The following is a 22,419-nucleotide window of genomic DNA, read 5'->3' as shown; positions in this document are numbered from 1 at the left end:
TTATTATTAATTTGTTAATAAAAAGGTAGGTAAATCCGGCTTACGGACATGCCAGACCTAGTCCCGCACACCGGATATGAGCTGAGCCTGCGGACTGGAACCTGGGCAATTAATTAGACGGTTTAAGTTAACCCGGACCCTCTAGACAGTGGGCGGTCGAATAAATATAATTAGTACAGGAATTGGGACAGTGACAGACACAGAGGGGCTGGGCTCAGATGCCAGAGCCCGCCACAGCGCAGCTGCCGCTTTAGAAAGCGAAAGCACGTTGGAGCAGAGGGACGAGGACGGAGACGACAAAAGAAGAGAGCGACAGAGACAGGAGCGATCAAATCTCCTTCACCTCATGTTCTTCGGTGGGCGGAGACTCGGACTCAGCTCTAGGGTTTCGTCTTCTCCGGCGCATAGGCCGTGGTAATCCCTGCTTCGCTCGAATTTGCCTGTGATGTCTTCTAATTTCGGTCGTCGGCCTCGATCCGATCTGCTCGCCTTCTCTCTGTCTCGATGACTTGATCTTAATGCCTATTTTTACCGGTTTGGGGTTTGTTTTTGGCGATTCCAGGAAAAAAAAAATGGAGATTTAGGTTTTCGATCATGTCTTTAAATATTATGTATTAAAGTAGAATTATGTGATCGGCTTTATTTTCCTCGTGGAATTTGTTCTCGATCTTCTCTTGCTTCATAATTTGTTCGGAGTTTATTTTCTTAAAAGTTGTCATTGCGAAGTAATCATGTTAACGTTGTGGTTGTAGTAAAAACAAATGGTGAAACTTTGAGTTTTACGGCTCTTCTGTAGGCAAGCTGAATTGATCATTTGAACTAATTCTTGTTCTTGTTACTATTTGTGGTGATCCTGGTTATGGGAGTATTAGATTTCAGATTTGTGTGAGTTATCGTTTTCAGGAAAACTTGATTTGTTTTAAATTTGCTATGGACAAATTAAGTGCTCTTGTTATGGTACTCTCTTAAGTGAATAGTGTATCCAAAGCCATTTTTTCTATCCTAATTGCTATAATTGAGGGGAAGCCACTGATTGTTTTTGGATGTTTAGGAATTATGGCTATATCGTTGGGACCTGGAACGTTCATTTCTTAATATACATGTTACGTTCTCATCTCAGGGATCACTGGATTGTAATTTTTTAGATGCATAAGGAATAAATTTAGCTGCAAACTGCTTTATTTGCTTTATTTGTGTTGCTAAATTCTTTAAGCCTGGTCCTCTTTCCACAGTTGATACTTCCTTAAATTTTTTTTTGTGGTCCACACCTGTGGGAGCAATAAGTATTGATGTCTGATATATTCCCTATCTGTAGGAAATCTACGTTTATGTATATTTGGGCTTTGACCAACATGAGCACTAGTACTCATCATTTAGTATTGCTGATGCCATTTTGGATTTACTTTTTAAAGAGATGTTACAGTTTAAGGAGCTATGCAACTAAGAAATAATCTTCTGATACACTTATCATATTTTGTCATTTTTGCATGTGTGTGTTCAATGAATTGGATGTTTATGTTTAATGAAGAACTGTAGTAGTTAAACTTTTCGTAATTATTGTGTGGCAAGTTCAGGACCCTAGGGTCACTTGGGGGGAAATGGTACTAAAAGTAGCCATAAAACATTAAAAACCAAAATGCATCATTAGCAATAAATTGATTTTATGACTACAAACATATATATCCAGTTGGTATCCTTGTAATTTAGAAGTTTGGATAAGGGTGTCTCATTGTGATTTCTCATTAGGATTTATCTAGCAATCTGTTTTTCAATCTTTTGAATTGTGGATCATATCAACACATAAGCCGTGAAGTCCAACTAAAAGAACTGTGGAATAATTTAAAGCGTTTCAAGACAAATCTTGAATCATCTGCTGGATGCATTCCATGTGTAATATCCAATGGAGCTTTCCTCTCAATCAATTTTGACTCAAGATTTCTTTCTCTAATTCACAATCAGGACTCATGAACTGACACAACCTATATGCTATCTATTATTTTGTTCTATGAGAGACAGTTCATTTTCTTATGTGGAAAAATGTTAGGTTCACTTATTGTGTAAATCTATGTATACTTTTTTAATTTATTTTTTTGGTTGAGCCTAGTAGCCTCCATTGGGTATTACTTGGATGACACTCTTGTTTTATGTGCTTTTGTGAACCATGTTTTCTTGCTTTGAATCCCATCTTCCTCTTCTGTAAGTTTCTATTTCGACATCATATGTCTATTTGTTTAATTATGAGAACTTAGGAAAGAAAATATTAGCTATAAATATATTCTATATCTGTAATTCTATCAGTTGATCCTCACACTGACCTGGCATTACTAGAAGCTTGGCCAGGAGTTGCCAAGTATGAGTCTTATAGGTATTGTCCAAAAATTGTTTTAATCCGTCGTATACGACCAAAAAAAAATTACAATAATTGTTAGAGAGATTCAAATGTTTACCAAGTGTTTTTTTTGACAATGGTTATGCAATTCTATGAAAATGAGATTGCCAAAGAAGTCATTCTTCCCAGTGACTTTGAAAATGATTAATAATACTTGTTAAATTTTGCAATGCACTAATTAATTGTTGCCAAGTATCAATAATACTTGTTAAATTGTGCAATGCACTAATTAAGTTTGCAATGAGAGTCTCTGGAGTTGCCAAGTATGGGTCTTATAGAGCCTATACAACAGAAAAACTTACAATATCAGTGAGAGAGATTCAAATGTCTATTATCGAGTATTTTTGTTTTTTTAACATTGGTTATGCAATTATATTAAAATGAGATTGCCAAAGAAGTCACTCTTCCAGTGAGTTTGAAAATGATTAATGATACTTGTTAAATTTTGCAATGCACTAATTAACCTTATTATTTCTTCTGAAACCAAGCTTGGTTTGGTATTTGTGAGTTGACTTCTGATTGAGTTGTGCTATATATTGCAGAAAATTCTACTAGTTTATCCTCTTATTACTTGCTTGGCGATGATGACATGGCGCAAGGAACTGGATATTGAATTTTTTACTGGCTCATTTATCTTGTGAGTCAGAATGACACTTGAGGATTTCTTTACCCTATCGGAGATGAGAGATGGACTCTTAAGCATTGCTAGGGTTGAAGAGCTACTCTCCGTTATTCAAAAGCTAAACGATCATGTTACAAATAACTTGGGTGATGCAGCAAGACAATGGTCTACGGTTGCAAGTGTTTTAGCAGCTACTAACCACAAGGAATGTCTTAGTCAATTTGTCGAGTTAAATGGTCTTTCTTTTCTGAAAAAATGGCTTCAAGAAGCACTAAACAGTAACACTGATGAAAATGGAATTGTTGTTGAGGAATTGATCCTTTCATTATTGGCATCATTTGAGAGGATTCCTATAGACAATAAAAGAATATCTGTCTCTGGAATTAGAGCTACAATTGAACTTCTCCTTGATCATAGAAGTACTGCAATTAAAGAAAAGGCACAAGTATTGCATGATAGATGGGATCGTGCAAAAAAAGATGATGCATGCTTTCATGATCAGGATAATGTTGGGATCAGTCAAAAAAATCAACCTGGAACATCTGAGGATGTGCAGACTAGTGAAAATGGTTCAAATTCAGCAATTCCACCTGTCAGTATTCCTCCTTCCTTCGTATCTGGTGAAGGAAAAGATGGAGCAAAATCTGCAGTCCCTGAATCACAGGTCTCAAACGTCATGAGTTTGCTTGATTCCAGAAATGAGAGGGGTTCTTTATGTGAGCAATTTCATTCCACATCTTTGAACACAATCCTTTCGAAATCTGTTTTCGTAGAGGAGAATTCATTGAGGTCAACCCTTGTCTCAAACTCATGTCAACAGAAATTGTCTCTTATAGAAGAGCCTTCTGTTTGCAATGCAGAGGAAACCCCACCGGCAGGCACTTGTTCACCTGTTTGTCCGAAAGGAGATGCAGACAATCAGCGTGATGTATCAGAATCCAAGGATGTCCTTCATACTGTGAAAGAAATTGATATGGATACTAAAGAAGTCAAACCAAGCAAATCCATCGACGCAAGCGATATTCATTCATCTCCTGTTCTTCCTGCGTCCAATGCAACATCAGCAGTTGCTGCAGAGCTACCTATCTCATGCACGTCAGTTTCTTACATTGGTGACTCTTCTTCTTCAAGGGCGATGGAACTTAAGTCTGGGGTTGTTGACAATGGGCAAGACAAGTGTTTGACGACTACCAAGGAGTTCATGCCACCAGCAAATCTCACTACTTTTCAAGATCCTTCTCTTAATGCTAGCATTCGTGACAATAGTGGTGATTCTCAGTTGTCTGGTCAGAAGGTGGAAGCCATGAGTAGTGTCAATAGGGATCTTGATTCTGAACTCAATTTCAAGTATTGCAAAAGTCATTTTTCAGCGTCAGCTGATTTTCTAAAAGCTGTGAGGTCCACCAATTCCAATAAAGAGGTCAACCAGAAATCTGGACTAGAACTTGAATGTCTAGATGATGCTCTTGAGGTTGCAAGGCAAGTAGCTATAGCAGTGGAGAAAGAGGTGGTTAATTATAGAGAAACCTTCTGCAGTTCTCCTAATGTCAATTCCAACGAAGCATATGGTTCTGAAGATGACAAACAGAAGGTACTGACTGAGCAAGTAGGTAGGAACAGTTCGTCAGCTGGAACTGAGCATACTGGCGCATCATCTCCTGATAAGGGGTCAGAGATCACCCAGAATATTAGTTCTGATCAAGAAAACTTTGATCAAGATGTAGAATCATCTGAACCTGAAGTTCCTGCTCAAGAATCTGTTTGCATGGCTATTGTGGATGGGTGTGCCTTTGATCTGAATGCAAATATTTGCAACGACGAACCTGAGCACTCAACAAAGGCCAGTCCAAAAATGCCTTTGAATGTGTCTGCTCCAGTAGCAGTTGTTGCTTCTTCAAAAGGGCCTCCAGCAGTGCCTGCTACTCTTCATTTTGGAGGTGAATTGGGGTGGAAGGGTTCTGCTGCAACCAGTGCTTTTCGACCAGCATCTCCTAGAAGAACTCCAGATGGTGAAAGGACATCATGTGCAATGCAGAAATCAATTTTCCTTGAAATAGATTTGAATGTGGCTGAAAGGGTGGATGGGTTTACTGATGAACCCACATCGCTGAGACAGTTGCCTTCTTCCTCTAGCCATCCATCTGGAGATTCGTGTATTGAAGTTGGTTCAAAATCAGAGAAGCAGAATTTGGATCTTAATCGTATCGGGGATGAGGACATGTCTATGCTTCCGTTCTCATCTTGGAAGCTGAATATTCAAAATGGAGAACGGAGCCTATCTTCAGCTTCTTCGTCATCTTATAAACAGTCTTCCTATCGAGACTTTGATCTAAATGACAACCCATCTTCAAGTGATGCTGGTTGCCACATCTTCAGGCAGTCATCTACAAAAGCTCCTGAAACTTTTGGATGGAAAGCACCACATGAACTGGTCAAAATAATGGGATCGGAAATTCCGATCACAAGAACAGAAGATACAAATCAACTGCAACATTTGTTCATACCAGATGGGCTGCAAATGGAGCCTGCTGTGGCCACCAGACCATCTCTACCTTGCACGAACATGTCAACACTTTCTTACGGGTATGGTGGACTTCCATCTGGACCTGCTATGTCAGTTCCAACAGCATACTATTCACCCGGGAGCATTCCTTACATTGCAGAAGCTAGAGGAGTGATACCTGTACCTCATGTCTCTGTCTCGGGACATGCTGGACTATCCGGCAGACCATCACACTTTCTTTTCGGCACAACCAATATGCCCTACATGGCTAGCCATGGGATGACACCTCCAGAGAGTGGGATCAGAGGTGGCATTTTTGAACATCAATTCTTTCTTCAAGGGCATAGAGGTTGGACGGAAGAACAAATGCAGTCTTCTACATCTGCGGTGCCATCAAAGCGGAAAGAGCCAGATTCAGGGTGGGAACCGCCTCCACCACCATCCTTAAATGGCTTCAAGTGGATGGCATCGAGGCCTTAATTTCCGATTTTCCAGAGGAAAAAGATTCATTGGAGGAAGACTCTGACAGCCAAGGAGGTAGTCTTTTGATCGATTATCAAATAGTTAGTTGCTTACTAATTTGGACGTTTGAGTATGGAGGAGGACCAGCCATGATGTGACTTCAAAAGATGGTTGAATTAATAAGTTCATAGATAGTCTCATAGTCCTAATGAGAAATTTGATTGTTGTAGGTTTGTTTGTCTATATCTAAAAACGCATTCCATTGCCATTTATTAGTGTGCCGAAGAGAGGGCTTAGAGCAACTAGTAGTTAGCCCCTTTCGATGCTCTGATGTCATTGGTTGGAGAAACCTTCTTCTCAGAAGGGAGTCATTGATCAATTTATAGAAAAACATGACATCTGCGATGGAAGAAATCATCACAGAGTGCTTGTTGATACGGCACAACCTGCATTTGTTGATGATACCGAAGTTTCTACAACATCCAACGTGGTCAGGAATGTTTACTTCAGCAGGCTCTGCAAAGAGCCAAATGCACATAATGTTCAGAGGAAAAAAAAAGAAGAAAAAATCCAGCCTCGGAAACAGTAGTAAGTGGACTGTGGCACAAATTGCATAGCTTAGCAGCTCCAGGCACAAACTGAGAGTTTGGAGACACTTTTAGTATTGCCCACAATGCAAACCAAGATATCACCCCACTTTGGAGACAATGCATGTATCACTTAAACAAGGTCATCCTAAAGCAAGTGCAAACCATTTGCATTTGGATTTATAAGAACTTATTTATTTATTTATTTTAAAAAGATGTTTTGGCATCACATTGAATTTGAAACTTCCTTATTTCTCCCTGGGGTGACAAAGTTGGACCTCATTCAGTATTGTTGTATGAATTTGGATTCCTGAAATTTGGCTTGAAGCCTCTGAATCTAACTCGCTTATCACTAGACCGAGTAATTTGCTAGTGAACTAAAATAAAAGACTACAATACTCTTTCACTCAAACTTATATCTTAAACTTCCTTGTATCCAATGGCAACATTAACATTTCAACACTTAAAAAAAAAAACTTTGATTTATCAAACTTTCAACATGATAAAATCTTACATTTCTTCACTATCATATATTTAAAAGCAGCACAGCTCGTCGCTTAACAATCAATATCATATATATTTTTTATTTTATAAGAGAAAAATCTTATAATACACGCAGTTGTTAATCATCTGTCAAATATCTTACAGTTACATCATTATCCGAGGAGAGAAAATTATGTTTTTAGTTTTGTAATTTATATTTTTTTCAATTTTAATTTTGTCATAAGTCAATTTACATTTTCTGTAATTTAACTTGTAATATTTTTTAATTTCAGTCCTTTTTCTTCTAAAATTGAAATTTTTCAACGAAAAATGATGTGTTATAAATTGAATTTGGAGATTTTGATTTTTTATGATCCATATGTTTTTTATATTCTAACCATAAATTAGATATTTTTAATTAAAAAATTTCAATTTTGAAGGAAAAATAATTGAAATAGAAAAATATTATAAGTTACAGGACTAAAAACATAAATTAACTCATAATAAAATTAAAATTGGAAAAAAGGTAAATCATAAGATTGTAGATATAATTTTCTTCAATCCGGGGATTTTAATAAAAAAACATGATCTTTAAAGGGAGGTCGGTAACCTTCCCCTTTCACTCATTTGCAGCTTACTACAATCATCACATGCCCATGTGGCCGGTCTGAATGTCGGAGGGTTCCATCTCTTTCAACTTGACTGATGTGAAAAAGTTTTGGCGTTTTCCCAGACGACTCATCTAAAATTCTGAAAATTTCAGAAGTATATTCTACTTTACTTTTTTAAATTAAAAAACACATTTAATTTCAAATATTATTCTTCCTGCCAACGGCCGCAATATCGATTTATTTTTGAACATTTTCGTAAAGGACATATTTGAATTTCAAAATTATTGAAGATGCACTTTTCATCCAAAATATTATCTTATTAAAAATTTAAAAATTATGATCCACAACCATATGTGATCGTTAATCTAAGCGCCCACACAACCAAGCAATCATCGCAATAAGCAATCACATACAACGAGACGGTCTCACGCAACCAAGAGGCCTCATAATCGGACGGTCATCAACTCAAACCCCTAGGTGGCCAAGAAGCCACAATCAACCGACCAAGCCACTAGCAGGCCAAGCGATCACATGCGACTAGGAGACTACACGTGGTTAGGAGATCGTACAACCAGACGATCGCCTGATCAAGCCATAGGCGACCAAGTGATTGCTCGACCAAGCCACTAGTCGATCAGGAGACCACACGAGTCCAAAAGGTCGCAGCCAAGTAACCACTTGAGTAGCCGCATGTGGCCAAGAGGTCGTCACATAATTTTTTTTATATACATTTTTAAAATTTTTTAATAAGATAAGTATTTTGAAAAATATATATATATATATTCTTCAAAAATATAAAAAAAATAATGCACTTTTTAAGAAATTCCGACCCTTTGAAAAAATACCATTCATTTTGCCCTTTGGAAAAATATCATTCATTTTTCTAAGCATCCGAATCATAGGCATAAACATAGTATTAAACTTTTAAAATAAACACCATAATATTCTAATTTTTCGAACCCCACACCACAATATCTTCCACTAAACTTCCAAAGATTATATTTTTCATTAAATTTATTTTTCTTACTTTTAGTCATCTGCCATAATAGATTTCAACTACAATTTATTCCTTATAGATTGCACAATTGACAAAAGTCTTGATCAGATCAAACACTAGCAAAACTTTGATAGAATCTTCTTAATGATGAATCTTCCATCATAATCATCCTGCATAAAGAGAAAAAAAAAAGTTCTTAGTGACCACATCTCTCCATTGCGAGGTTTAAATCTTGAGTTTCAAAAGACATAATATTACCAGTATAATCTGGAGATTAGTTACTTTAAAATATAAATCTATAGCGACTAAAACAGTATTAATAATCTGGAGACAATAGTACTCCGTTCCAGCAAAAATCAGTACAGAAAATGATCTACCAATATGTTGAATAATGAATAACCTGAAAGTTGAAATAAGATAAAAAAACTACTTCAATGGCTCCAGACTTTTTTCATGAATTGATAAAGCCTAAATTTTGTCAGAAGCTATGCACTAAGCAGTTTGGGAGTATAATATGTTCTACTTTTTCTTAGACTTGCTTGACAGCGATTGAGCATAAGCAGTTCCTTAAGCAACAAAAACCAATTGAAAAGGATAAGAGGACAGCATCACTATTTTCCAATTGAACATTCATCAATTGTGCAAATTAATAAATACCTGCAAGCACTCATCCATATGCGATCTCTTTGTTCTCTGGAGAGCGAAAAAAAAGGCTAGTAAGGTATCAATATAAACCAGAATGAGCATATTTAGAGAAAGTTATGCTAAAACCTGGAAATTGCACTCTCCAAATGAGTTTTAATGTTAAAAGCATAAACAGATCACAGGAAATAAGAACATCAAAGTATCTATCATAGAGGGACAGAAGATTCTCTTCTTATTAGATGGCAAACCACGTTCAGGATAGACCTCTTCGACGAAGAAATTGCAATTCATTTTCCTTTCTAAACTGGTTATGTCTTTGTACATAATATCAGGCCTGAACTCATTTTGCGGAAAACATGTTTGCAAATAGCATAGAAAGAAGTAATTGATCAAGAATACAATTGCAAGTCTTCTTGCCCATGGATCCGATAGACCTACTGATCTTGTATTCTTGTTATGAACATGAGTTAGCATACTGTGATGAGGATACTGCAGAAAGCAAACTTTTCTAGCACACTCTTTCAGGATTAGTATGTAACCTGTCTTCAAAAATGGCTCTAGACCAGCCAGTTCAACCATTTAAATTTGAATGGAGGTTGCTAGTTGGATTAATAAAGGCACTCCAATTGAACAGAACTTTAGGCCTGTGCAACGCAAAAATCACAACTGGAGGTGGTGACCGGTTCAACCACCTTGGTCCAGGTTCGGAAGCTGTGTACGTAACAAATGAAGATTTTAGAAGAGCAATTTGAAAGACTTATTCAGGTAGGTTTACATTAAAGGTTGGCTCTTAATCATTATCTTTTTACTACAGTAGTAAATGAATTAACCAATCATATTCATCCTTGGTGTGTGCTATTTTCAGATGATACAATGCCAGCTGATGAGTGTTTCCAGTTAAATAAGAAGCATATATGGAGACAAAAATAGAAATTGAAGGTTTTAAGACAAGTATAACAACAAATTGGATATATGAAATGAAGTTTACTAAAAAGAAAAGAATCCATAGAATAGTTAAGGAGGATGAATAATAGAATCGTTATAACAATTTTAGATATTTTGAATCTCTAATTACACAAAAAGAGATTGATGTAGCTAACATTAATAAAAAGAAGAATTAGTCGTCAAAATTGAGAGAAACTTTCAGTCTTATGTGATCAATGTGTTTCCCTTAGGCTGAAAATTAAGTTTTATAAGACTGGGCTATGCTCTACTTTGTGGTTGGGAGAGTGTTGGGCAGTTAGGAAGCAATGTTGCTAAGCAGAGAATATTAAGAAGGATGTTTCCTAGTTACTAAAAAAGACAAAAAAATATTAATATTAGAAAGCAATAGGTGTAGCTTCAACACAAGATAATATGAAACAAAATCAGCTATGATATATATATTAATTTTCAATGACCAATAGATTCTAGAGAGGAGTTGAAGCCATTAGTGAAAGATATAAAAGGTAAGAGGGAGAACAAAAAAAATATTTAATAGATTTGAAGATTGCCGGTAATAGAGCATCACATAGAGCTCAACAAAAGGATATCATTTATATTGCTGACCCATATAATTAGGACAAATACAACTTGATGACGAGATGCAAGAAATTACATAGTCTCACATTCTCTCTTGCATTTGATGGAAAGTTCAACTTAAGAAGCTAGAATAATAATTATTTATCAATCAAAACTTCCAATCATTTGAAGTTTAAAATTAGATGTGTATTAACGGCCAAATAACTGCCAAATGATGATGTACCTCTGAGAACGGTTGAATTTGACCATATGCCTACAATTCCAGGAAGATGAGAAGAGCAACTCCAAGGGTCACAAGGAAAACCGACCCAATGCTTATAAATGATCCAGTTTCAACAACTTCAATTGTACCATTATAGAAAACATTCTGATATGGTTGCTGATCAATCTTATAGTTCACTGTTGCCACCAAGCCAAACAAACCAGGCTGCAACAAAAACAAAGAGTAAGATTCATAAAAAATGAAATAAATTCCAGTGTGCACTCATGTCATAAATTTATGCAAAGTGCATCTTTTCCTAGCATCAGTAATTCATTTTAGGTTTGTTTCTTAAGAAGAAAAAATAATCTGGAAGTATGGGCGGGGTAGCGAACTGTACTTAACCACCTGCAGGTATTTGCTGACAGCAAACAAATACAGGAATGTAGCAATCTTTTAATTAAAAATGTCAAACATTTTAGTTACCTGCTTAGTAGCTTTTCTATTACAAGCAATATGATACCCTGACATACAGTGAAAGTGTTGAACAGTTACGCAGGGCTATGCTCTTGAAGTACAAGGACACCCATCAATTAAATTTACCATGAAAATTACCTCATTGAAACCCCTTGGTTAGCAGGATAGAATTAATAAGGAATTGAATAGTTATTCTTGGGAATGAAATGAAATAGGAATAGAGTAGGAATATGTATTGAACTTTGCCTTACCACTTGTAGGTTTGATTTGCATGAATTGTGAATGTAACAGAAATGGGATTAAACAACCAAAATATCTCTACAACCAGAAACTTGCTTTTGAAGAGATCAATTACAACTTATCACAAAGCACTATAGTATTCTTGGGTAAATAAAAGGATTAGGTAAAAGGTAAAAGGATTAAGAGGGAATAAATATCTGCCAGAAGTTGATATTACAGGTTAATTTTGTTACCAAATGCAAGGATAGTTTCATAAGAATAGAATAGCTATTCCTGCCAACTAAAGGTGATGTTAGATTATACAAAAACATAAAAAATCCATTTCATTAAGATTTAAGTAGAAAAAAAAAACATTTTCCACCAAATTTCGAAGGTGCGGACATCAGCCCTACCTGTATTTCTAGTTGAAACTATACATGTTTAAAACAAGCTAAATTCCAGGTGTCTCTAAAGATTAACTTAATAGATCTATTTAAAGGAAGAACAATCATATCTATAAGAATCAATTCGTGATGAGAGAATGATAATTTAGATGATAGTTAATTGCATAAAATCCTCATCCACCAACCAACATAAGATCTATATATGCTATCAGAAACTATATATGACCAAAACAAGCTAAAACAACACTAGGGTGTTCCAGAGACATAAAATCCAATAATTGAAAGACAAGAAACAAGACAATTGTTTGATACAACTACATCAGCACAAGATTGGCTTTTGTTGAGTTACAAATGAACTGAAATAAGGATATTAGCAGGCTTCAAATTTTTGTTACTATTTGACCCAGTAAAAATATCAACTTGATTTTTTCACTTATGCAACAATTGTAAACCTTAGTGCAAGTGTATCAACTTCCACTTAACTGATACGTTGTATATATACAGCACACAGTGAATCATAAACAAAAAAATCACAATAGACATTATAATACATACACAATCTAATAAATCATGAGGTACTAATCCGACACCTAGACAAAATTAATGACAAGGTATAAAGTATACATAATTCACCAGCATAATGGATAACTCATAACGGGATCAATAAACCAAGCACTGATAGCAGATGAAAAGAATATATTTGATGGACATAGTACAGCATTAGTACTTTCACTTTTGGGAAAAAATAAGTGCATAACAGGTATAAATGGATACACACCTGCACAGTTAGATTATGCACCGACATCTTATGATCCAATGGAAGATGAAGGCTAGCATGTATAGCAACGACATTAACTGGCGATTCAGCTGTACTTTTTCCAGAACAAGCATCATGTTAGATGCACAAAATACAACATCCACAACAAGAAGAGTGTAGTGTGAAAAGGCACCAAAAAATTGCAAATCATATATGGCCTCAGTTTATGCACGTAAAGGTCACCCCCAGAAACAATATACCATCAAACAGAACAGAATTTCCATGCAGAAAGACATTAAATGAAGGGTGTCTAAGGTAGAACGCAGGCACATGCTTTTTATTAAGTAGCAATTTTGTAAATCAAATAAAGCACTGTATGTCAATTTTGTTTTTTCTGTATATTGCTACAATTTACATAGAAAAGTGGATTAGTAGTTAACTGAAAAAAACACAAAGACAATTAACATATAGCAAATATTTTTATTATGCATATGCTTTGATTCAGTGATTTCCCAAATGGGTAGAATTTGGAAGTAGAAATTTTGTAACACAAAATCTGTCAATAAAGAGAATCCGAAACAATCATGGGAAACAAATGTATGTGAAATGGCAATAGCAGAACTGTCAAAAAACAAAATAGATGATCAAAGACAATCCAGGGAAAGTAAGTTCATGAATTTAAATGAGGAGATACTCTTAGTTTTTTGCAGAACGGTAAATATATATAAATGTCACCAAACCAATACAAGCTCTAGATGTCTACAAAACTATAGACATAGATCTGAACCTTGTGGAGCAATCTCTCAACACAAGGTACATCACCCTCAAAACGACATCTATTGCGAGTTTGTCATAAAAGAAAGATAATACAAGTGACTGCTAAGTATCAAGCCTTCATTAGCCGAACGTTGCCTCGATATAACCTCCGGAGTGGTCCAAATAGGCGGTGAACATATGTCGATAACCAAGCCAGGATCGCACCTTGTCCCACAACGCTCGAGTGGTGGGGCAGCGAAAACAAATGTGGGCGTTGGACTCCTCTTGTTGTTTGCTTAGCGAACACAGCTTGTAGGGCTTATACGACATTCTGTCCACCATCTTCAAGCGTCCGTGAGCCATCAACCATAACGTGAAGTGATGCTTGGGCAGTAGTCCAGGTTTCCACACTATCAACGCCCAATACACCTTGGCCTCATGCGGTCTGAAAAGATCATATGCATTGGCAGCACCATGCTTTTCCACAGCAAACCACTCGATCAATTTCATATTTGCAGCACTTGACTTCCTGTTCTTTGCAAGAGTACACAACACAATCAGGTTAAATAAATACTCAGGCTAAAAATAAAAAAAATAATAATATATTATGCTTAAATTTTAAAGTTGGTAGAAACCTACCGTCATTATATAAACCAATATTCTAAAAAGCGCTAAGCGGTAGGCGGGTAGTCACCCGCCTCTCAGCGCCTAGGCAATATTTTTTTCTCACGAAACTCTTGCCGGTCGATCTATTGGCAGTGTTCAATTGATTGGATCAGTGTTCAATCGATTGGACAATCGACAAGCAATCTGTTTCCTCACGAAACTCCAGCCAATGATTGACCCAATCAATTGACAATATTCAATCGATCGGTCAATCAATTCTGAAGGCTTCTCTAAGAAAAAAATATACATAATTTAATTTTACCATACAATAAAAATAGTCCAAAATAGCAAAAAAACACAAACAAACAAGCAACAAAATATTAATTCAAATTCAAAATATTAATCAAAATTTAATTTGTTCAACTTCAACATATAATGAAAATAGCAAAAGTATACAAAACAACTCATATAATCCTATATCCCTAATTCTTCTTCTAGTTCATCTCCACATTTCTCCAACACTTCCTCTGTATCGGATTGAAACTCAAAAGCCATAACATCTTCCTCTTCTTCATCCAATACAAATTCTTCTTCATGAAGTTCTCTTACATCTTCAATATCTGTCTCAGTATTTTCATCTCCATCATCAACAATCTTATCCTTATGACATAGTTGCTTCACTAGAAAGTAGCACATCAACTCCTTTTTCTTCTTGTCTTCTCTTTTTGTTTATGATCTTTGCATTGAATTGAACATAGATTCAATTGTTCAACCTTTCGATATCTAGTATATTTCTTTTCTTTCTATGGATCTACATTAAAGAAAAATATTAATATTGAATACATATTTAGACATTTAGTAATTGCTAATTAGTAGTTACACAATAAGTAATTAACTATTTACCCCCTCAAAAGTAGGGTTGTAAACAAGCTGAGCCGAGCCGAACTTTGAGGTGTTCAAGCTTGTTTGATAAGGTAACCAAGCCGAGTCGAGCTTAAAATGAACTAAGCTTTTGAAATGAGTGTTCAAGCTTGACTTGGTTTATTTTTTATGAGCTTGAGCTTGTTTGAAGCTTGACTTGAGCTTAGTTCGTTTAAATGTTATCAAGCTCTCAATTCAAGCTTGGCTTGAGCTTGGTTCGAACTTGGTTCGAGCTTGACTCGAGCTTGGCTTGAGCTTGGTTCGAGCTTGGCTTGAGCTTGGTTCGAGCTTGGTTCGAGTTTGGTTCGTTTAGATGTTATCAAACTCTCAATTCAAGTTTGTTTGATTGTTTGAAACTTTTAATAGATTGATTGATTATTGAGCTTGATAATTTAAATTTATTTATTTATTTTAATTTATTTTATTTTTTATTTAGCATATTGAAAAGAGTTTTATTAATGCATATGATTCGTGAACATTGTTTATGAACGTTGTTCACGAATATTGTTCCCGAACGTTAACGAGCTGAACACATATATGTGTTCAGACTTGCTTATTTAGCTTAACGAGTTGTTCAAGCTTGTTTGTTTAATTAATGTTATGTATATTGAACGAACATAAACAAGCTCTTACCAAGCCAACCACCAAACTTGTTCACGAACCCTTAGTTCATTTACAGCCCTACTCAAAAGTACTACAATTTCTCTCACAACAAGAAGAACTTGTAGTTAAAGAAAGGATCCTTTTAGCCATCTTTTACAATTTAGGTACACCATTTCCAAAAAGATGCCACCATCCAACAAAATAAAAACAAATCAAACAATAACAATAAGCAAAATCCAGAAACAAGCAATAGAAATTACAAAATAAAGTAAGCAATTATTACTTAGTTCTTACTCAAATCATATTTCTCATCGCTTTTTGTGCATCCAACTATAGTCAATGCTCTTTCAAATCCCCCGCTTTGTTGATATACTTCAACAACTCTACATTTACTACCTCACTTTGATTATCAATATCATCGGGAAAGAATGCTTCAACACAAGTGAAAAATTCATTCGTGACCACTTCTTCACTTCCTATGCTCCAGTCATTGAAGGAGTAATAAGGATTCAAGAGGTAGGCCGCCAAATGTAGTAACTGTCAAGCCAATTACGACTTTTCTCATCAATAATATCAATAATCGGACGATAGTGAAGCTCTTGATTTTTGAATGTCACTTTAATCTCCTCTCTTGCTCTAAGTAATTCTTCATACACAAATCCCATATATGGCTTCTTATCCCCATCAACAAGACGAAACAACTTAACTAAAGGAGCAAACACCTTCAAGCAAAAACTTACCATATTCCAAAAAGAGTCACTCATAGCGGTATTAAATGCCACCTTTCCCCTTTGCACTCTTTGAATGTTGGCATGTATTCCATTCTTCACTAGCAACCATAGCTCTTAGTTCACTTTTCTTCTCCATCAAGCTTTGCAAAGTTAGAAAAGCGGTTGCAAATAGTGTTATTCCTAACCTCAATATGTCCCTTTTTTTGGTAAACTTTCTCATCATTAACAATGTCTTGTGATGTGCATAAATAAAGATTGTCAAGTTCTTTGTCTTCTCAATCACCACTTTGAACTTAGGTTGGTTCTCAATTCCTTGAAGCATAAGATTGACGCTGTGAGTTGCACATGAAGTCCAAAATATATATGACCTCTTCTCCTTCAATAAATCTTTTGCCGTCATATTATTTGAAGCATTATCCGTTACCACTCGAATTATACTTTAGGGCCCAACTTCTTCAATGCACCTGCCCACATATTCAAATATATAATTCCCGGTGTGTGCTTCATCCGATGCTTCCCTAGAAGAAAGGAAAGTTGTGCCTTCTTTACAATTGACACATAAATTCATGATACTTCTTCTTTTTCGATCGGTCCAAGCATCGATCAAAATTGAACAACCATTCAAAGTTCATTCTTCTTCTTGCTTCTTTAATAGACTTTTAGTTCTATATACCTCTTCCTTCAATAAGAGCTCCCTTAATAGGCATTGAGTTGGAGGATGATAACCTGAGCCAAATTGACCAGTCGCTTCCGCAAACCTTTTGAAGCTATCATTGTCAATGGAACGAAAAAGAATACTGGACTCGTACACCCATCGAGCTAAATATTGGTGCACACCGTGTGTCCTTTGCTTCCAAAGTGCATCAATAATATTTTGTTGTTGTTTTATCTTCTTACTTCCACTCAATAAATATTCGGGATCCATGACGGACGCAAATAGCGCCAAGGGTAGGCAGGTTTCTTCTTGTTCCTTGACTCCCTTCATCTTCGTCATATTTTTCAAGAACTACTTCTTCTCTCACCTCCATTTCATTCATATTCTTTTGTTTCTTTTTTGTTCTTGCTTCTTCAATGACATTCTTACACTTCACTTTATCCTCATCCGAAGACTTTTTACACGGGATAACATTTCCCTTGATATTAGCAACATATTGTTTGATCCTATAAATTCCACCCCTAGTAATTTTTCCACACAACATTTCCCATGGCGGCGGGCGGCCATTTGGCGGGGCGAGCTAACCCATTAAGAGAAATCTCAAACCAAACCCAACTCAAGACGAATTGCGGGTTAAGTGAACCCATCACAATATATATAGATATATATATATATATATATATATATATATATATATATAAGATTAAAATTTTTAATTTTGTGTTACGGATTAAGCGGGTCAAACCCACCAACCTATTGAATTTTCCACTTTCGTTTTTAAGTTTTAGAGATTTTTTTCTCAACATGCGGGTCAACCCAAGCTCGTTGCGGGCCGACTGACACATACCCGCCTTTAAATAGGTTTTTAAAATTTCAATCAACCTGCTCAAATTATTTGGCAGGGCAGATCAACCTGACGAACCCAACCCAAATTGATGGCTCTATCTGTGCCTATTGTTGAGCTCAAGCGACACATCCGGCTCGTCATCGGGCTCGTGCGAGGGGTTCGAACTCGTCACGGCGTGTTGACACCTCACTTGTGCAGTGTCGGTCCGAGCAAAACGACGAGATTTCTAACCTAATGGCGGCGGCGGCGGCAGTAGCCTACATTGACTTTTGACCGCCTAAAATACTCCCTTTGATCCAAGCGGTGTGGTTGATGTTGGCCTCCCGAAAAGGCGGTGCCTAGGCGGCCGCCTCAACCGCCATTTAGAACACTTGTAACAAATAGCCTTGTTCCTTTTCTCTGTGTGTATTTGCTCCTATTCACTCCAAGCTTTAAATGGAACTATGCAATTGCCATATAGAGCCGTTCAATGAAGGGTAGAGTTGTCAAGTATGGCATGAACAATGGCTTCAATGAATGACAAGTCAACTGGAGCGGTGTGTTTAAAATGATGGCCCTCTGATGAATGACATGTCAACCAAAGGGTCTGTCTCTATTGATATACTATGTGAGAACTCTTTTACAGTTAATTCCATATGGATATTAATGTAATGGGGCCTCTATAACAAAATTTCTTCAATTTGCATTTTCTCCCTTGAGGTTGAGACTAAGTTCCAAGCAACAGTAATAGTTTACGAGGAAGAGGATGTTGGGAAAAAATGAATTAATAATAATTTGTGAGAACGAGGATGTCAAGACAAAGGGAAAACGAGCATTTAAAACTTAAGGAGAAGAACATTTTCATCGATGGTCAATTTGACCTCCTCTTCCATTCTAACTGATACCTTAAAATGGTGATCCCCTTCTAACTCAGTATGTCCAGTTTATATGGCCCAGCTTTGGCCACTTACTTGCAGACTATAATTGACACGCCCCACAATCCACAAGATCCGATAACCCATTAAGGTTTTGAACCACAATCTTATGCACAGTCAATGGTGGTATGAGTATCTAATTTTTGGTATTAAACTCTAACTCTACTATGGTTTACCTTCTTCTTCTATATTTTATTATTCTATTCCTTCCATAGCATCATGGTGACTTAAGCATCAAAGGAACTGAACTTCACTGGGTAACTCTGGTGCATTGACATGTTTGGTATAAAAAAAGTTTATTAGGAACCATGATTCATTTTTCCCAACTAAAGCATCGAAGGAACTGAACTTCACTGGGTAACTCTGGTGCATTGACATGTTTTATATAACAAACGTTTATTAGGAATGATGATTCAATTTCCCCAACTAACCCTGTGAACTAATAATACCTAACACACATATAACATAGCACATAATTAACAAAATTAATGCATCAAGAATTTAAAACACCAAACAAAAAGAAGTTCCAAAGGTTCAACATAGTCGTTGTGAAGCATACCTATAGACTGATGGCAATTCTGCCATTGCCTATATCATCATCACAGTAGTGATCCTTACTCTGGAGAACAGGGAAAAGACACATTTGATTAAACATCAACTTCCAAAGTAGTTTCCACATTAGAGGGCAACAACCGACTTATGTGACAAGATATGACTAGCATCAAGTCAAAAAATGGAAGAGATTTTACTTAATTAGAAGTCAACGAATGGCATGGCTGCACATCCAGTTGGACAATAAGATTGCAATACACTCTCCTATAATTATGACTAAACATCAAGATCTCCATATTCATTTCTAAAGTAAAAAAATTCTATCTGATTCAAGTACTTGAATCGATAATCATTAACAATATGGCAAATTGATGATGATGCATGTCGGAGCCATAGAAGCACTTGTCTCATATCCTGATATATGAAAGATTATCTGGCAAGAACACCGGATAAAACAAGGATGAAACTTCTGGTCTAAGCTTTGGCTCAATTTAACCAATCAAATTTTGTGTTTGCTTCAAGAAACTAGGCAGTAAATACTCCTCTCTTTCTTGTTATGAGATAATCTCAAAAGGAATCCATCAAGAATTTATCAAAGAATGTGTCATGAGATTGGATTCCTTAACCATGCAGGGGAGTGTTTCTTAACTGATCAAGTTCCAATCCAAAGTGAATAGCCAGATCCCTCCTCCCTCCATCAAGGAGAGTGTCTTTTACCTTACTATACAACTGGCCAGGAGGTCTGATTCCCCTATCCAGCATCTCTTGGAAGTACCTGCAAACATCATCTAACCTATTCATGGAGCAGAATCCATTGATCATTGTTGAAAACATGTGCATACAAGGAGGTATTCCTTTTTCATTCATTTGATTCCATACTTTTATCGCCATGTCAATTCTTTCAACAGTACAAAACATGTTGAGCATCATTGAGTATGTGTTTAGTTGGGGCTCGCAACCAAATTTATTTTCCATACTCTGAAAATTTGCATAAGCCTCTTCTATCTTTTCAGCTTTGATAAGATGCTGAAGTACAATTTCAAGGGTACGAGCATTTGGACCAATACCACACTTCTTCATCTCTACAATAATTCTGAAAGCATCCTCGAACTTCAGGACCCAGCAATAGGAACCCACAACAGCATTGTAAGTTGGTAACTCAGGGGGAGACCCATTAGCTTTGGAAAGCTCAAAATACTTAAGGGCTTCATCCAATCTCTTCTCTGAACCAAGTCCATTAATGAGAGAACAATAGATGTGAGGGCTTGGCTTGCAATTGTTTGCTTCCATCTCATTAAAGATCTTTATAGCATCATCACACATTCCTGACTTGCAAAAGGCATTTATTATTATGCCATAAGTCACAACATCAGGTACAATGCCCTCATCCAACATTTTTTGATATGCTACTCTTAAGCTGGCCAAATCACGAACAAGGCCCCAACCTTCCAAAAGAATGGTGTGGGTCTTAAGATCAGGTATAAACCTCTTTGTTCTCTTCATTTCATTACAAATCTCCTGAGCCTTTTTAACATTTTTAGACTTGCTAATTGTATCTATTAAACTGTTATAATCAGATAATTCTGCTTTCAATCCAAACAATGACATCTTTTCAAATGACTCAACTGCTTCCTTCAACTTCTTAGCTCTGACATATCGCCTGATTATCAATGTGAATGTTTCTCTCTTCAGCAAACCTCTACGCATCATAATATCCACCAAGTTCCATATCAACCTAAACTGCTTGATCTTTCCGAGTGCTTCAATTAGGTGGTGGAAGATTTCTGAAGTATACACGAAACCTTTCTGCTTCTCAGCCCAACTAAAGAAATAGTGTGTAATCATCCCTGCATTACTAAGTCTCTTCAACACTTCGGCTACCAAAGTTGGAGAGACACTTATTCCAGCTTCATCTAGACTAGAATTTATGTTCAAATTTGGCTGGTTGGACAGTATCTTACAAATTCTTTCAGCTTCATCACAGATTTTGGCACAAGAATTTGGCGTCTCACAGTCAGTAACGGGCTCGACAACAAATTTTGTTTCCAGTGAATTGTGATCGAAAGACTTCAACCCACCCGCTACAAATTGTCGGCCATCTACTTGACATATCTCCTTCTTCGCAGGATTTACCTGTGTGCTCTCTACTGAATCACACAAACTGTGAATATGTTTACTATAAGTGACTGCAATATCATGATGACCAGCTGCAGAGCGATAAGATTTGAAAATTCTCGGTTTTGCAACTTTTGCAAGTGACCGATATAGGTAAATCAAAACCATCTGTAATCTGAGTGCAAAGAATCATGCAGGATTAAAAAAGATATTCAACCATTCCAGTTGATGAGAAGGAAAAAAAGAACCTCTTTTATGAAAAAGTAATCAGTATGAGAGAAGAACCTTCGAACGAAATCAAGGCAGAACACTAACAGGATGATTTCCGCTGGAAATGGCGAGTGCAGAGCAAGGAGATTAAAAGGCCAGTAAAATTATGCTGCGGCGACGGGGACCGCGAGAGAGGAGGGCACTCGGCGCCGCTGCCACTGCCGTCGGTAACGATGGAACGGAAATGTTTAGGGCTCGAATCGTCGACGATTGAGCCGATGGGCCGAGCAATTGTAGCCCAAGCCATTATACGCATAGATTGATAGCTTGTGTGGAAATTTTATTTTAGCCCTCGGATTTTACCCATTTTCCAAAAAAATTTTGAGATTTGACCATTGGGTATGCATCTCCCTTGAAAATTGTGTAAAAAAAATTATATGAAATCCTTTGACTTTTTGCATAAGTTTACACATGCAATATTAGATACCTACACGTCTTGAACTTAGCACATGTCTAAGCGACCGCGAACTTAAGCGAAACAACCCTTTTTATGGCTCCATCCAAATCTACCTTCTACTTAACTTATGTTTGGACAATCTCGTGTGTTATCACGATTCATGCCTTGTGCATATA

General features: G+C 36.5%; 3 protein-coding genes and 1 long non-coding RNA gene across 5 annotated transcripts; 1 reads left to right on the top strand and 3 right to left on the bottom strand.

Moving 5' to 3' along the window:
* The first annotated feature begins 256 nt into the window (after positions 1–256).
* LOC122055881 lies at positions 257–6,413 on the top strand. The gene is made up of 2 exons (XM_042617559.1): positions 257–414; positions 2,932–6,413. Exon 2 carries the CDS (start codon positions 3,037–3,039, stop codon positions 5,992–5,994), a length of 2,958 nt encoding a protein of 985 aa, XP_042473493.1. The 5' UTR covers positions 257–414; positions 2,932–3,036; the 3' UTR covers positions 5,995–6,413.
* A 2,274-nt stretch (positions 6,414–8,687) lies between these two features.
* On the bottom strand, positions 8,688–12,082 carry LOC122055879. 2 transcript variants are annotated; one of them, XR_006132945.1, is made up of 4 exons: positions 11,044–12,082; positions 9,839–10,010; positions 9,312–9,347; positions 8,688–8,824 (listed from the first exon to the last, which is right to left on the bottom strand). It is a non-coding gene; the product is annotated as an uncharacterized LOC122055879 (long non-coding RNA). The 2 variants fall into 2 exon arrangements; XR_006132944.1 differs by having other exon boundaries at positions 9,312–10,010.
* Positions 12,083–13,165: 1,083 nt separating this feature from the next.
* Positions 13,166–19,606, bottom strand: LOC122055878. Its single transcript, XM_042617558.1, has 2 exons — positions 19,469–19,606; positions 13,166–14,161 (listed from the first exon to the last, which is right to left on the bottom strand). Exons 1-2 carry the CDS (start codon positions 19,492–19,494, stop codon positions 13,774–13,776), a joined length of 414 nt encoding a protein of 137 aa, XP_042473492.1. The 5' UTR covers positions 19,495–19,606; the 3' UTR covers positions 13,166–13,773.
* Positions 19,607–19,640: 34 nt separating this feature from the next.
* Positions 19,641–22,067, bottom strand: LOC122055877 (pentatricopeptide repeat-containing protein At1g71060, mitochondrial-like). The gene is made up of 2 exons (XM_042617557.1): positions 21,862–22,067; positions 19,641–21,751 (listed from the first exon to the last, which is right to left on the bottom strand). Exon 2 carries the CDS (start codon positions 21,742–21,744, stop codon positions 20,083–20,085), a length of 1,662 nt encoding a protein of 553 aa, XP_042473491.1. The 5' UTR covers positions 21,745–21,751; positions 21,862–22,067; the 3' UTR covers positions 19,641–20,082.
* Between the last annotated feature and the right edge of the window lie 352 nt (positions 22,068–22,419).

This window comes from Zingiber officinale, chromosome 3B (assembly GCF_018446385.1).
Source record: "Zingiber officinale cultivar Zhangliang chromosome 3B, Zo_v1.1, whole genome shotgun sequence".
NCBI classification, from domain to species: Eukaryota; Viridiplantae; Streptophyta; class Magnoliopsida; order Zingiberales; family Zingiberaceae; genus Zingiber; species Zingiber officinale.
This window is presented reverse-complemented; position numbering and strand designations above follow the sequence as displayed.